At 45.6% G+C, this 17,514-nt stretch overlaps 1 protein-coding gene across 3 annotated transcripts in view; it reads right to left on the bottom strand.

Annotated features, from left to right (window-relative positions):
- Positions 1-17,514, bottom strand: part of ehf (ets homologous factor) — a 47,202-nt gene that overhangs the window by 2,943 nt on the left and 26,745 nt on the right. For 2 of the 3 annotated variants that reach the window (XM_072591851.1, XM_072591849.1), the window contains 4 exons: positions 15,863-15,925; positions 15,703-15,771; positions 15,109-15,165; positions 3,488-3,683 (listed from right to left, as the gene is read on the bottom strand). In XM_072591851.1, coding sequence (XP_072447952.1) covers positions 3,488-3,683; positions 15,109-15,165; positions 15,703-15,771; positions 15,863-15,925 — 385 coding nt within the window. The remainder of the gene's footprint in view (positions 1-3,487; positions 3,684-15,108; positions 15,166-15,702; positions 15,772-15,862; positions 15,926-17,514) is intronic. The other variant, XM_072591850.1, reaches the window with a different exon arrangement.

Below are 17,514 nucleotides of genomic sequence, written 5' to 3' on the forward strand. Positions count from 1 at the left end.
AAGGCAGAGTCTAGTGGGATCTAGGGTATGTTAGCTTGGTGGATTCAGAACTGGCTTGATCATTGATGACAGAGAGTAGTGGTGGAAGGGTTCTTTTCAGAATAGAGATCTGTAACTTGTGGTGCTCCTCAGCAATCTGTGCTAGAACTTTTGAGTTTGCAATATATATAAATGTTCTGGAGGAAAATGTACATGGTCTGATTAGTAAGTTTCCGCACGACACTAAAATTGGCAGAGTTGCAGATACTGAGGAGGCTTGTCAAAGGATACCGTAGGGCATAGATTGCAGATTTGGGCAGACAAATGGTAGATGGGGTTTAATTTGGATACATGAGAAGTAATGCATTTTGGAAGATCAAATTTAGACATGATTATACAATAAATGGGAGAACCCTTAGGAGAATTAACATACAGAGGGATCTGGGCATGCAGGTGCACAGATCCCTGAAAGTGGCAACACAGGTGGATAAGGTGGTCAAGAAGGCATACAGCATACTTGCTTTTATAAGCCAGAGCACTGAATATAAAAGTTGGCAAGTCATGTTACAGCTGTATAAAACTTTAACGAGCTCACATTTAAAATATTGCATGCGACACTACCAAAAGGTTGTGGGTGCTTTGGAGAGGGTACAGACAAGGTTTACCAGGATGTTACCTGGTCTGGAGGATTTTAGTTATGAGGTGAGGTTGGATAACTCAGATTGCTTTCAGCAGAAAGATGGAGAGTGAGGAGTAACCTGAAAGAAGTCTACAAAATTATGTGAGGCAAAGAGTGAATAGTTAGAGGTTTTTTCCCAGTGTGGAAAGGTCAAATACAAGAGGGCATAGGTTCAAGGCGAGAGGGAAAAGTTGAGGGAGAAGTGCAGGTATGTTTTTCACACAGAGTGTGATGGGTGCCTGGAATGCACTGCTGGTGGAGCCAGTTTGAGCAGGTATGTAAGCAACATTCAAGACATTTCTTGATAGACACACGAACAGGAGGAATACAGAGATAGAAACCACACATGGACAATAAGTAGCAGGTTGAAATAAAGATTAGGATTTGGCACAGGCTTGGTGGGCTGAAGGGCCTATTCCTGTGCTATGTCATTCTTTGCTCTTTGTTAAACTCTTCATACCCTCTTAAATCTATTATGATCACAATTAGAGATATATTCAGGCACCATTAGTCTGTTAATAATATCTGACTCATTGATCATTCCTAAATTGAATACAGTCTAGTCTCATGTTGCTTTTAGGACATCATAGTCTCAATGATCTAATCTAGTCCCATTACCCAGCACTTGACCTGTGTTCGGGAAAGCTATTACTTGTCCATTCTGCAAGTATTAGACATTTCAGTTGCCCAGTATTTTAAGGAAGAAACATTGTGGATGTAGAATGCTTGAGATTATTACTGAACCTGTCATGCAGTCACATTAAACAGACTGGCTGAAGTTTATAATTAGTGCACTATCCCAGCTTAATCTTCTTATAGATCTTTCCTTGTCAGCTTCACGTCATTCACAGTGAATTTACAAACAATGAGGAAATTATTAGGGTGTGGTGTTCCCTTTTATATATAGAACAAAGCACCTTTTACAATCTGAATTGCCTTGTGAAATGTTTTCCATGCATTAAGGCAGCACCTGATAGCGTCACACGAAACTGGTTACAACTCTGTCTTAATCTTATTCTGTTCATGGTAACGGACATAATAACTGCTTCATCGTGGGCATAGTGATAGACTTCCAATCATAAACCTCACCTGCTTTGCTCTATTTATTAAACTCTACTCCAGATTTGGGGGTCTTTCCATTCATAAACTTGATCAATGCCAGGTCTGACTTGAACCGAGCCTCCTGTTGGGTTTGACTGTGGACCCTGGAGATGCTGTATATTTTTGCTTTGGCATTTCTCAGAGCTGTGCTAATCCTGAGCAAACAGCTTGGTTCACTTTCAGGGACATCACAGCACGTTTTTGGGTGGCATGATGGCTCAGTGGTTAGCACTGCTGCCGCACAGCGCCAGGGACCTGGTTATGATTCCAGCCTCTGCCGACTGCCTGTGTGGAGTTTGCGCATTCTCCCTGTGTCTGTCTGCGTGGGTTTCCTCCGGGTGCTCCGGTTTCCTCCCACAGTCCAAAGATGCGAAGGTTCGGTGAACTGGACGTGCTAAATTATCATTTATTGTATCTGTTGCTCCCGATGCGGTCTCCTCTACATTGGGGAGACTGGGCGCCTCCTAGCAGAGCGCTTTAGGGAACATCTCCGGGACCCCCGCACCAATCAACTACACCGCCCCGTGGCCCAACATTTCAACTCCCCCTCCCACTCTGCCGAGGACATGGAGGTCCTGGGCCTCCTTCACCGCCGCTCCCTCACCACCAGACGCCTGGAGGAAGAACGCCTCGTCTTCCGCCTCGGAACACTTCAACCCCAGGGCATCAATGTAGACTTCAACAGTTTCCTCATTTCCCCTTCCCCCACCTCACCCTAGTTCTAAACTTCCAGCTCAGTAACTGTCCCCTTGACTTGTCCGGACTTGTCCGACCTGCCTATCTTCTTTTCCACCTATCCACTCCACCCTCTCCTCCCTGACCTATCACCTTCATCCCCTCCCCCACTCTCCCATTGTACTCTATGCTACTTTCTCCCCACCCCCACCCTCCTCTCGCTTATCTCTCCACGCTTCAGGCTCACTGCCTTTATTCCTGATGAAGGGCTTTTGCCCGAAACGTCGATTTCGCTGCTCCTCGGATGCTGCCTGAACTGCTGCGCTCTTCCAGCACCACTAATCCAGAATCTGGTTTCCAGCATCTGCCGTCATTGTTTTTACCCCGTGCTAAATTACCCATTAGGTGTTCTGGGATGTGTAGATTAGGTGCATTAGTCAGGGGAAATGTAGAGTAATAGGGTAGGGGACTGGGTTTAGATGGGATACAGTTCAGAGGGTCGGTGTGGACTTGTTGGGCCGAATGGCCTGTTTCCACACTGTAAGGATTTTTCACTCAGACCTAAAGTCTTGCTGAAGAGAGATATTAGAGTGTAGTTTCTGACTACTGCATTGTGGATCCCTACAGTATGGAAGCAGGCCATTCAGCCCATCAAATCCACACTGACCCTCTGAAGAGCATCCCACCACTCACCCTATCCCTGTAACCCTTCATTTTCAGTGGATAATCCACCTTGCCTGCACATCCCTGAACTCTACGGGCAATTTAGCATGGTCAATCCACCTGACCTGCACACCTTTGGACTGTGGGAGGAAACCGGAGCACCCGGAGGAAACCCAGGCAGACACGGGGAGAATGTGCAAACTCCACACAGTCAGTCGCCTGAGGCGGGAATTGAACCTGGGTCTCTGGTGCTGTGAGGGAGCAGTGCTAACCACTGAGCCACCCATGCCACCCCAATTCACATTGAGGTTTATGAGGAATTGAATTTCGGGGCCCAGGATCTCTTAGGAAAACACAAGAACGGATGCAGTTTGCGAGGAAGGGCTGTACCTCATCGCACGGCTCAGCTTCTCATAGGTCATGCTGCTGTTGTTCTTCTTCTTGCCCCAGAGTTGAGCCACGGCTTCAGACTTGAGGAAACGGAAAACCCCTTCAGACCTGTCCTCCCACTTCAGCAGTCCCGGGTTCTTGTCCGGGTCCAGCAGGATGTCGCGAAGGAACTCCCACAAGTGCGTCCCGCGAGGAGCTGAATGGAAAAACACACACGGAACTGAAGGGCAGAAAGACTTGCATTCATATAGCACTGTTCACAACTCCAGATCATCTCGCAGCCAGTGAGGTACTTAGCACTTGGAAATGTGGCAGCACAGAGAAAGCTCTTACCAATAGCAATGGAATGAATAACCAAATTGTGTATTTTAGACCTTGATTTCGGGGGATAGGAAAATTATTCTTTTGTATGGTCCCTTGCAAAATGATGATCACGGACCATCGAGTGTCAATGTTATGGTTTAGTGTGAGAGGGATTTGGGGGCAGGCAATAAAATGCTAGCCAGCCAGAGACACCCACATCCCATAAGTAAAGAAACAGAACTGAATGCAAGAGTAGGTAGGTTATGCTTCAGTTATACAGGAGAAATTGCAACTGGAGTACTGTGTAAGTACTGGTCATCGTATTATACACAATGATTTTATTGAGTTGGAGGAATTCCTGATGAAGGGCTTATGCCCGAAACATTGACTCTCCTGCTCCTCGGATGCTGCCTGACCTGCTGAGCTTTTCCAGCATTCCACACCCTCGACTCTGATCTCCAGCGTCTGCAGTCCTCACTATCTCGCAGTTCAAGGGAGGTTCACCAGACTGATACCTGCAATATGTGGACTGCCTAATGGCTCGACAGGCCAGGGCCTACATCCTCTGGAGTTTAGAAGCCTCAGGGGTAACTTAACTGAAACATACAGGACCCTGAGGTCCCTGGACCAGGTGGACGTTGAAAGGATGTTTCCTCTTGTGGGAGAATCTAGAACGAGGGGGTCATCGATTTAGAATAAGGGGTCACATCACGATTGGAGAAACATTTTTTTTCTCTCCAAGAGTTAAGTGTCTTTGGAATTCCTTTCCTCAAAATGGCAGCGGATCTTTCAATGTTTTAAAGACAGAGATAGATGGATTCTGGATTACCAATGGGGGAGGGGAAGATTATCAGGGACATGCAGGAGTGTCGAGTTCGAGGGTAAAATCAGATCAGCCAGGTTATTGTTGCTTAGCTCGATGGGCTGAGTGGCCTACTGGTGTTCATTGTTCAGGTCTATGTTCATATGCTCATCATGTTCACTCTCTCATCCACTTTCAGCTCTAAGACACACAGGGGCAGTGACAGGCTTTCCACATTACTACCAATACAGTCAACAAATAAAACAAAGATTTGCATTTCCATACCACCTTTTCTCATCACCACAACGTGTTTTGCAACCAATGAAGCACCTGTGAAGTATCGTCGCGCTGCAGGAATGTACAGCCAGTCTGCGCACAGTAAGATCCCACAACCAGCCACATATGAATGAACAGATAAGTACTGGTGAGGGTATCGGGGATAACGCTCCGAGGTGCTTTGCAAGAGGGCGTTTTACACCATGTGAGAGAGAGCAGCCAGATGAGTTTCAAATCTCATCCCAAAGAAAGGGGAAATGTGAGAGAGCTCAGCGATGGTGTGACACCATAAGTAACAGTTCAGTGAAGATTGTTGGAATACAAGAGGAGTGTTAGATGTCTGTATTGACCAGCCTGTTAAATGCATCCTCCTAACTAGACACTAGATGAAGCAATAAGCGTGGTTGTGGGACAATTATCCTCTGCCTTAAACTTAGCTGAGGGTAAGTCAAGCAAACAAGAACACCGAGAACTGTCAGCTATTCGGAACACAGAGTCAGGCAGCACAGAAACAGACCCTTCGCTCCAACTCATCCATGTTGACCTACCCTAAACTAATCCAGTCCCATTTGCCAGCATTTGACCCATATCCCTCCAAACCCTTCCTATTGATGGACCCATCCAGATGCCTTTTAAATGCTGTCATTGTACCAGCCTCCACCACTTCCTCTGGCAGCACATTCCATGCATGCACCACCCTCTGGGTGGAAAAGTTGCCCCTTAGGTCCTTTCCCCTCTCACCCTAAACCCATGCCCTCTTGTTCTGGGCTCCCCCACCCTGGGGAAAGACTTTGTCTATTTACCCTATCCATGCCCCTCATGATTTATAAACCTTGATAAGGTCACCCCTCAGCCTCCAATGCTCCAGGAAAAAGACGCCCTAGCCTATTGAACCTCTCCCTATAGCTCAACAGGAACAGAAGTAGCCCATCCAGCTCCTTCAGCCTGTACATCCACCATTCTCTGAGTTGGTGACTGACCTGTGATCGAACTCCATACCTTTGCCCCACGTCATTGAATCCCTCTGGTTAAGATAATCAGCCAATCAACCTCAGATTATCAGTTCACAAACAGCCTAAAATCACGTGTTTGTTTTGCAAATTTCAATCAAATTGCCCCTGAAACCTTATAAATTCCATGGAATCCAACCACAGTTTGTGTGAACTCTGCTGGTAATTTAACCTTTAGCATTTCAGGTACCATTCTGGTGAATTTGTGATGCACTGCTCTAGAGGCTGGTATGAACTGCTGGAGGTATTTTATCCAGAAGTGAGTACAAGTCCCACAGGGCTTTGTGTCATTAATTTGCGAGCGGCACAGTGGCCTCAGTGGTTAGCACAGCTGCTTCGCAGCGCCAGGGTCCCAGGTTCAATTCCAACCTCGGGTGACTGTCTGTGTGGAGTTTGCACATTCTCCCTGTGTCTGTGTGGGTTTCCTCCGGGTGCTCCGGTTTTCTCCCACAGTCCAAAGACGTGCAGGTCAGGTGAGTTGGCCAGGCTAAATTGCCCGTAGTGTTCAGGAATGTGTAGGTTAGGTGCATTAGTCTGGGGAAATGTAGAGTAATAGGGTAGGGGAATGGGTCACTCTTCAGAGGGTCGGTGTGGACTTGTTGGGCTGAATGGCCTGTTTCCACACTGTAGGGATTCTAAGATTCGTCACTTCTAAACTCGTGTATTCCGTTCTCCATCCGTCAATGGAAGCTGCTACAGACCTCTTAAACAATGTCAGTTGTTTTCCGATCTCACCACACTGCCTTCTGCCAAAAGGTATGTTCCAGTGCAGGGGAAAAGTGAGGCAAGTCAGAATGACTATCAACGTGAAATGGGTTTATGGTCATTAGAGGCTAATTCAGACCCACTGCAACTGGCTTCTGGGGAACTAGGGGAAGATTACTTTCTGGTTTGAAAAGTCTGTAAACCATACAATAAAGCAGAGAGTAAGAAAGGTGAAGACTTATTGAGATTACAGAGAAGAATGAATTCAAGTGAGGAATTGCATGTGTGTTTTAAGTTTAAAATAGGGAATGGCAGGAGGAGAGGTACCATGAACTATATCAGTTAATACGAATGATGATTGAAATTGTTTTTTATCCAAATGGTGGAGCCAAGTGAAGTGAGGAACTTGTTAAAAAATAATAGTTAGAACTTCAGCAGTGTGGCAATGAAACATTACGTAGACTTGGCCAACGCGATGAGTTTGTCACCCGAATAATCTGGATCGTTGCAGGGTGCTTGCTGGTTACAATGAATGAGGTTTGTAACGACAGTAAAGTTTCTGGGTTCAAGTCCCAAATCAATGACCGGGAGTTGCCAGTCTCTCATCGAGCTGTTAAGCTGAAGTCTGCTTGCCCTCGAATGAACAGCAATAGAATCATCACCTGAAAATTGTAAATGTAACTACAAAATCCCATGCAAATACTCCAGGTAGTAAAGGGAAGATGGTCTTGGCGTCATACTGACCATTATGGTCCCAGCACTAATATCATACCATCATACAGTACAGAAGAGGTCCTTTGGACCATAGAGTCTGAAATGCTAAAACTGTGATAAATCTACACTAGCTGATTATCTTGTCTATCGCAGTACTGCTCATGGGAGTTTCCTGTGCTCAAATGGGTTGCCATGTTTCCTACATTATGCAATGATTATACGTCAAAATTACTTAATTAACATTTTGAGACTTCCTGAAATTGCAGGTCCTTTACTTCTCAATAATTCCACTGACAATACCGCTCTCACCTCACAGCCTGTGTGAAGCATCTGGTGACAACTGTTTCATTAAAATCCTACCTCTCCTTGGCAGTAATAAACCTTCTCCTGCGCAGCTCATTTGGTGCCGTGCAAGTATCCCAATCACATCACAACGCAGTACTCATTCACCTCCCGGTCTCTCAAATACACGTCTGTTGGTTTTGGGCTCTATCTGGTCTTGTGGGTCTTGTGGAACTGGTTACATTTCGATCCTCCAGCTCTCACTCAGCAGTCTGGCCCCTTGCAACAGCAAACTGACACATTACACGACCTAGCCAGCTTCCAACTGACAAACGTGGAGGATTGTGTGCAGTTTCTTGACCAAGAGTACCACTATCCCCAAGGAGCCCTCACCTTAGAAGTAATTCAGATATAGATTCAAATTTGTTGTTCAATAATGACTATCTTGGAGATGCTCATCAGTACAGAGGGTTGACCTGCGACCCCCTGTTAAGCTAACTCACAGTGAAATCTTGACAGCCACTGCGAGAGGTCATATTGATGATCAACTTGATGTTGTTGAAATTTGAAAGGGTTGAGAAAAGATTTACAAGGATGTCGCCAGGGTTGGAGGATTTGAGCTATAGGGAGAGGCTGAATAGGCTGGGGCTGTTTTCCCTGGAGCGTCGGAGGCTGAGGGATGACCTTGTAGAGGTTTATAAAATCATGAGGGGCGTGGAAAGGATAAATATTTTCCCTGGGGAGTGGGGGGAGGGGGGGGGTGGTGGGTGTACAGAACCGGGGAGGGGGGGAAAGGTTTAACTAAGAGAAAGTGAGGACTGCAGATGCTGGAGTACCAGAGTTGAAATATGTGGTGCTAGTGCCAGGCAGCACCCGAGGAGCGGGAGAATTGACGTTTCGGGAATAAGCCCTTCTTCAGGAATGAGGCTGGTGTGCCAACTGGGCTGAGATAAAAGGTGGGGGGGGAGGGGAGGGAATTTGGAGGAGGGGCGCTGGGAATACGATAGGTGGAAGGAGGTGAGGGTGAGGGTGATAGGCCGGAGAGGGGGTGGGGGCAGAGAGGTCGGGAAGAAGATTGAAGGTCAAGAGGGTGGTGCTGAATTAGAGGTTTGGGACTGAGATAAGGTGGGGGGAGGGGAAATGAGGAAGCTGGAGAAATCTACATTCATCCCATGTGGTTGGAGTGTTCCCTAGGCGGAAGATGAGGTGTTCTTCCTCCAGGTGTCGTGTGGTCAGTGTCTGGCGATGGAGGAGGCCAAGGACCTGCATGTCCTTGGTGGAGTGGGAGGGGGAGTTAAAGTGTTCAGCCACAGGGCGGTTGGGTTGGTTGGTGTGGGTGTCCCAGTGGTGTTCCCTGAAACGTTCCGCAAGTAGGCGGCCTTTCTCCCCAATCTAGAGACTACATTGGGTGCAACGGATACAGTAAATGATGTGTGTGGAGGTGCAGGTGAATTTGTGACGGATATGGAAGGATCCATTGGGGTCTTGGAGGGAAGTGAGGGGGGAGGTGTGGGCGCAAGTTTTGCATTTCTTGCGGTTGCAAGGGAAGGTGCCGGGAGTGGAGGCTGGGTTGGTGGGGGGTGTGGACCTGATGAGGGAGTCGTGGAGGGAGTGGTCTCTCCGGAATGCTGATAGAGCTGGGGAGGGAAACATATCCCTGGTGGTGGGATCTGTTTGGAAAGGTTTAAGGTGAGAGGGGAAAGATATAAAAAGAGACCTAAGGGGCGACTTTTTCATGCAGAAGGTATTGTGGGTACGGAATAAGCTGCCAGAGGAAGTGGTGGAGGCTGGTACAATTGCAACGTTTAAGAGGCATCTGGATGGGTATATGAATAGGAAGGGTTTGGAGGGATATGGGCCGGGTGCTGGCAGGTGGGACTAGATTAGGTTGGGATAACTGATCAGCATGGCACTCTTGGACTGTAGAATCTGCTTCCACGCTGTACGTCTCTATGACTGTGACTATGACTCTCTGACTTGGTGGTTCTTTCAATCAATCTGTTCGGGGACATTTTTACACCCTGCTGGGGAGGTGGAACTTGAACCCGTGCCTCCTGGCTCAGAGGTAGTGAAATTACCACTTCACCATAAGCTCCCCGAAACAAATACGCCTTTCAGAGGCGAGCACAATCACTTTCAAAAATGAGGATCCACTGAGAATTGAACTCGGATCATTAGGTCTCAAGTGCGCACAGTTACACCACAGAGACCCAGATCACATCAGTGAGTATCCCTGTGGCCATTGCTCAGGATTTATCAGTTTTTTGACCCTGATTTGGTTGCTGCTTCAACACTCTCAGCTCCCTGCCCCCTCACTGTTTGAAGCTAATCTACACCAACCCTCTCCCCTGCCCCTCCCGCCTTGACCATCCTGGGCTCCACTCACTCCCACCCCCATGTCTCCCAGGCCCTATGTCATGCCTGACAACCCTACCTCCAGCACTGACCCTCCTGGGGGTGGGGGGGAGGGTGTCCCTGTGATTGATTAATAAACACTAGCACTCTGACCGGTCTTGTAAGATTTCGTCCTTCATTCGATCTCGGCCGGGCACAGGTTGTCCAGTAACACAGATGTTAAACATTTCCGTGTTCCTCAGAGAAACCGCACACAGCTTAAAACAAAAACATTTTTTTGATACTTTTTTGAGAGAAGTACAGGCCATCATTACAGAGCACATTCAGACAATACCCAATCAATTTTACTGGAACGACTTTATTGGCAGCAAGGTGAACATCCCCCCTTCTGACCCTACGATGGAGGGAAGGTCACTGATGAAGCAGCTGAAGATGGTTGGGCCTACCCTGAGGACCTCCTCCTGAGATGTCCTGGAGCTGAGATGACTGACCTCCAACAACCACAACCAAATTCCTATGTGCCAGGTATGACTCCAATCAGCAGAGAGTTTGCACCCAATACCCATTGATCCCAGTTTTACTAGGGCTCCTTGATTCCACACTCGGTCAAATGCAGCCTTGATGTTTCACCTCTCCAATGCCAATGTGACCATTGTCCAGAGGCTTTACAGGATACAGCAAAGTATGTTTATATCATACCTTTAACTTAGTAGAATACCCCTGGGCATTTCACAAGAGTGGTTTAAGATAACATTTTATAATGAACCGCTTAATGTGCTATTAGGATTGATGATCAAGGGTCAAAGAGATAAGTTTTAAAGAGAGTCTTAATGATGGATAGAGGGGTTTGGAGAGAGAATTAAAGGATTTGGGGCATTGACAGCTGATACCAAAGCCATCAAAGCAAGTGATTCAAATTAGGGCATAAAGAGACACAATTGGAGAAAACAGTCATTATGGAAGGTGGAGGAGTTTGCAGAGATTGTGAGGTGCAAAGACTGAGAGCAGATAGAGATGAGTGGGGTGTTTTGGAGTGCAAGCTATGAAATGGGAGTCAGTGATTTGAGTAATCTCATGGTTAGAGAGGTTGGAACGTCAGAGACGAGCCATTATGTGAAGAAAAGTCCGGGAATCTGGTGTTCACTCAGTGGTGCTCCCTGAAGTTTTTTTTAAAGATTCCCTACAGTGTGGAAACAGGGCCTTTGGCCCAACAAGTCCACACCGACCCGCCGAAGCGCAACCCACCCAGACCCATTCCCCGACACTTACCCCTTCACCTAACACTATGGGTAATTTAGCAATTCACCTAACCTGCACATTCTTTGGACTGTGGGAGGAAACCGGAGCACCCGGAGGAAACCCACGCAGACACGGGGAGAATGTGCAAACTCCACACAGTTAGTCGCCTGAGGCGGGAATTGAACTTGGGTCTCTGGCGCTGCGAGACAGCAGTGCTAACCACTGTGCCACAGACTTAGCAAACTTTAATATGGTTGATAGGAACAATAGCATGAACCCCACCTTAACTTGACACCGCACCCCTCAGAGATGTAGGAAACTGCTGGACATTCCAGCAAGTGTATGGGAGAATGCAGCTGGAAAATTGACAACTGAAAACTGAACCAGGTGGAGGTGAACTGAAGACAGGTCAAGGCTGGGGAAAAAAAACTAAAATAAAAGAGATGCAGCAAATGTCTGAGAGAGTCTTAGAAACATTGTTCCTTGTTGAATCAAGCATGGGGGTGGGGAAGAGAAGGGTACAGCAGGAGAACTGGGTGGCAAGGCAATTCTGAGATAGATCTCTCCAAGTCAGCAAACTGAAGTGTGATGATAGAAAGTAATCTTACTTCTACAGATAAAATACAGACTATAAAGCCTTGTTCCTCACAGAAGTGCAGCTAATGGCAATAGGGTGTAACTGTGTCAACTTAATGCTTTTTACAACAGTGACTACAAGTCAAAATAAAACATTTAATTGACAGCAAAATTCTTTCGAACAACTTGAGGTCACAAAAGGCGTAATATATAGTAAACACAATCTTCATCTCTGCTTCTTAAAAAAACTATCTATAACTCAACACCTGCAGTGCAGGTTCAACATCAGTCTCTTTGGGGAAATATGATAAGTAAAGCAGAGTTAATTCGACACCAGTTCGACCTACATTACAGTCACACATTTCTGATTCAAGAAAGGATTGATTGGCACAAAATTAAGAGGAGCATAAGGTTACAAGAAAAGGGATAGCTCCATTGTAAATAAGTTACACCATCACTGACCACCTCCATTATAAATAAGTTACACCGTCACTGACCAGCTCCATTATAAATAAGTTACAACGTCACTGACCAAATCCATTGTAAATAAGTTACACCATCACTGACCACCTCCATTATAAATAAGTTACACCGTCACTGACCAGCTCCATTATAAATAAGTTACACCGTCACTGACCACCTCCATTATAAATAAGTTACACCGTCACTGACCAAATCCATTGTAAATAAGTTACACCATCACTGACCACCTCCATTATAAATAAGTTACAACGTCACTGACCAGCTCCATTATAAACAGGTTACACTGTCACTGACCAGCTCCATTGTAAACAGGTTACACCATCACTGACCAATTCCATTATAAACAAGTTACACTGTCACTGACCAGCCCCATTATAAACAAGTTACACCGTCACTGACCAAATCCATTGTAAACAGGTTACACTGTCACTGACCAACTCCATTGAAACAAGTTACACCGTCACTGACCAAATCCATTGTAAACAGGTTACACCGTCACTGACCACCTCCATTATAAACAAGTTACACCATCACTGACCAACTCCATTATTAACAGGTTACACTGTCACTGACCAATTCCATTATAAACAAGTTACACCGTCACTGACCAAATCCATTGAAACAAGTTACACCGTCACTGACCAAATCCATTGTAAACAGGTTACACCGTCACTGACCAGCTCCATTATTAACAGGTTACACCGTCACTGACCAACTCCATTATAAACAAGTTACACCGTCACTGACCAACTCCATTATAAACAAGTTACACCGTCACTGACCAAATCCATTGTAAACAGGTTACACTGTCACTGACCAACTCCATTATAAACAGGTTACACCGTCACTGACCAACTCCATTATAAACAGGTTACACTGTCACTGACCAGCTCCATTATAAACAGGTTACACCGTCACTGACCAACTCCATTATAAACAGGTTACACTGTCACTGACCAACTTCATTATAAACAAGTTACACCGTCACTGACCAACTCCAAAGTAAACAAGTTACACCGTCACTGACCAACTCCATTATAAACAAGTTACACCGTCACTGACCAAATCCATTGTAAACAGGTTACACTGTCACTGACCAGCTCCATTATAAACAGGTTACACCGTCACTGACCAACTCCATTATAAACAGGTTACACTGTCACTGACCAACTCCATTATAAACAAGTTACACCGTCACTGACCAACTCCAAAGTAAACAAGTTACACCGTCACTGACCAGCTCCATTATAAACAGGTTACACTGTCACTGACCAACTCCATTGTAAATAAGTTACACCGTCACTGACCAACTCCATTGAAACAAGTTACACCGTCACTGACCAAATCCATTGTAAACAGGTTACACCGTCATTGATCAACTCCATTATAAACAGGTTACACCATCACTGACCAACTCCATTATAAACAGGTTACACTGTCACTGACCAACTTCATTATAAACAAGTTACACCGTCACTGACCAGCTCCATTATAAACAAGTTACACCATCACTGACCAGCTCCATTATAAACAGGTTACACTGTCACTGACCAACTCCATTTTAAACAAGTTACACCGTCACTGACCAACTCCAAAGTAAACAAGTTACACCGTCACTGACCAACTCCATTATAAACAAGTTACACCGTCACTGACCAAATCCATTGTAAACAGGTTACACTGTCACTGACCAACTCCATTGTAAATAAGTTACACCGTCACTGACCAACTCCATTGAAACAAGTTACACCGTCACTGACCAAATCCATTGTAAACAAGTTACACCGTCACTGACCAAATCCATTGTAAACAGGTTACACCGTCATTGATCAACTCCATTATAAACAGGTTACACCATCACTGACCAACTCCATTATAAACAAGTTACACTGTCACTGACCAACTCCATTATAAACAAGTTACACCGTCACTGACCAGCTCCATTATAAACAAGTTACACCATCACTGACCAGCTCCATTATAAACAGGTTACACTGTCACTGACCAACTCCATTGTAAACAAGTTACACCGTCACTGACCAACTCCAAAGTAAACAAGTTACACCGTCACTGACCAACTCCATTATAAACAGGTTACACCGTCACTGACCAACTCCATTGTAAACAAGTTACACTGTCACTGACCAACTCCATTATAAACAAGTTACACCGTCACTGACCAACTCCAAAGTAAACAAGTTACACCGTCATTGATCAACTCCATTATAAACAAGTTACACTGTCACTGACCAACCCCATTATAAACAAGTTACACTGTCACTGACCAGCCCCATTATAAACAAGTTACACCGTCACTGACCAACTCCATTATAAACAAGTTACACCGTCACTGACCAACTCCATTATAAACAAGTTACACCATCACTGACCAACTCCATGGTAAACAGGTTACACTGTCACTGACCAACTCCATTGTAAACAGGTTACACTGTCACTGACCAACCCCATTATAAACAAGTTACACTGTCACTGACCAACTCCATTGTAAACAGGTTACACTGTCACTGACCACCTCCATTATAAACAACCGTCACTGAGGGACGAAACCAAAATCCCCTGATCACCATCTTAAATGAGGTTGAAATGTTGCTGCTATGGCCAGATGAAGAGAACATGACCTCCTGACATGACTGTCCACGAGCTGACCTCATCCTCCCTGACCCTCTCCCAGCCACTCCCTGAGCAACTTGCTGCCAGGACTAATGTTGAACTCCCTGCAAGGAGTGACCGAGATAACAGGAGAACGCTCCCCACCCCCATTCCAGGTATCTCCCATCATCATCTGAGGACCCCATCCAACATTTTGACAGCAGGACACATCAACAGGAAGTGTTTAATCGTTGATGTCTACTTACTGCGCTTGCATCCATTTGACCTGTGGGACCGGACACATTGTTTCACATCTTGAGAATCTAAGGAGTGATAGCAGCACCGTCATGTTGGGCGTGTGCGTGGTTTTTAATTACTTTCCAAACTGACAACACGGTTAACTGGCCCCACTATCGCAAATAATGATTGTGGAATTTGATGCCCAGTGACATCTTCTCCTCAGGGAGTTGAAAGTTGGCAGCATCTCCCAGTGCTCGAAAACCCAGGCCTAATTGAAAAGGCCTTCATGGTGGTTTAAGATGGGACCCACCCAGTGATGGAGAAACTTCTGAACGACGAGCAGCGGCCCAGAAAGCTGTGATTTGAGGAGCATAAGTGGGTCCACAGCAACGCCTGTTTGGGACTCAACACTTCCTTCGTACCAGGGCTCGTTCCCCATGGTCTCTAGCAATGGCTGACTCCCCACTGTATTCCTACGCCTAGCCACATCAGGCGACGATTTTGGGTTGTTCGTTAGTGTCAATCATTTAAGGTAGATCCTTAAACTATAACCAGCCAGACCTCACCCCCTCCACCACGGGATCCAGAACAAACAAATGAGCCTGTCAAAGCGTTATTACCTGGGGCTTCCTCGGGATCAGATTTCACTGCAGCCTCCTTTCTTCCCACCTCTTCATTATCAATGGAATCTGAAAACAAAGTGAATCATACAGGATTTCAGTCTGCTGGCCAAGTCTCGGGTGATACAATTGTGCACCAAATAATAAGTTAAAGCCATACTTCCATATTTACTTTGAAACAAATATTCGTCTTCCTTCCATGTATTGTTGACAGTTGACAAATCTGAAAAACACCCCAAAATATAAAAGTGTTTGATGAGGTGACGGTTTAAATTTTGGGAGCCAGTGTTTTTGTTTTTTGACACCATACCTGCACGCAGTTTTTTTTAATTATTGTGGAAAATGAGGAGATGCCATGTAAGTATCTGTTCAACTTCAATATAATCCACCTTAGTCAAATATTCACAGCAGGACACACACACACACACACACACACACACACACACACACACCTCTTTGAACTGTGTTACGCTGCATTTTAAACTGGAACCATGTCTTGTCTTACGGTGGAGAAAATCACATTGCTAAGTAATGTATTGCCTTGGGTGCCATTTTCAAAACCAAGTTGTAACCCATTTTTAACACAGATAGAGGAAGGCAAATCCAGTGTTGAACTGAAAGGGCAGGAGGAATGTACCAAACTATACAGGGCTTTCACTGCAACTTGAACACTTCAGTATGTGGACACCAAGTTATCACTGAGATATCTCAAATCTCCCTCTGGCTTCACCCCTCCCACTCGCCCTCTCTCTCTCCATGCCATTCTCTCCCTCACTCCTCCCAGCCATTTCTTAACTCTCTCCCTCTCTGTCTGTCATTCCCACCTGTCTCCCTTTAACATGTTCTTTCCTTCACTTTTATATCAGGTTTCACCACTTACATTGCAGTTACTTCATTAGCTCAGCAGAACATTTATCCTCTGAGATGTATACTGTTCCTGGAGTAATTTTGCTTTGAAAATTTTCCACTCCTTGCTTGTACTTGGTTTAGTTAGTTTTCGCCAGTTGGCTGTTATCAATCTCTGGCTGTTATTCCACTGAAGTTTAGGATTCAGCTTCTCCTCTTCAAACTTAACACCAAAGTCTGTTGTGATCAGTGTTACAAAAGTGGTTCCTGACAGTTGAGATCATTACTTATAACTGACTCACTACAAAATCTCGTATAGTATACCCTTTTCCTGCACTGGTTGGGGAACCTATGTCCGTGACAATAGTCAGTGAACTCAGACAGGCGGCTGATGTTTAATGTCAGATTCTGGATTAGTGGTGCTGGAAGAGCACAGCAGTTCAGGCAGCATCCAAGTAGCTTCGAAATCGACGTTTCAGGCAAAAGCCCTTCATCAGGAATAAAGGCAGTGAGCCTGAAGCGTGGAGAGATAAGCTAGAGGAGGGTGGGGGTGGGGAGAAAGTAGCATAGAGTACAATGGGTGAGTGGGGGAGGGGATGAAGGTGATAGGTCGGGGAGGAGAGGGTGGAGTGAATAGGTGGAGAAGGAGATAGGCAGGTAGGACAAGTCTGGACAAGTCAAGGGGACAGTGCTGAGATGGAAGTTTGGAACTAGGGTCAGATGTCAGATACCAGGCACAATGTTCCAGCTGATGATTAATGATGAGATGGTTCATATTTCTCAGAAAAACCTTCCATGACTTTGATTTAGACGCCTGGGTTCAGATTGGACCATGGAACTGTTTGCTGTCAACTGGTGCTCTTGAGAAGATGGCACTGTTTATAAACTGTGAAATAGCTCTGCCTAGATGAGAGAGAGGTTTTAGCGTCATAGAGCTGTACAACGTGGAAGCAGACCCTTTGGTCC

This window comes from Chiloscyllium punctatum, chromosome 22 (genome assembly GCF_047496795.1).
Source record: "Chiloscyllium punctatum isolate Juve2018m chromosome 22, sChiPun1.3, whole genome shotgun sequence".
Classification (NCBI taxonomy): Eukaryota; Metazoa; Chordata; class Chondrichthyes; order Orectolobiformes; family Hemiscylliidae; genus Chiloscyllium; species Chiloscyllium punctatum.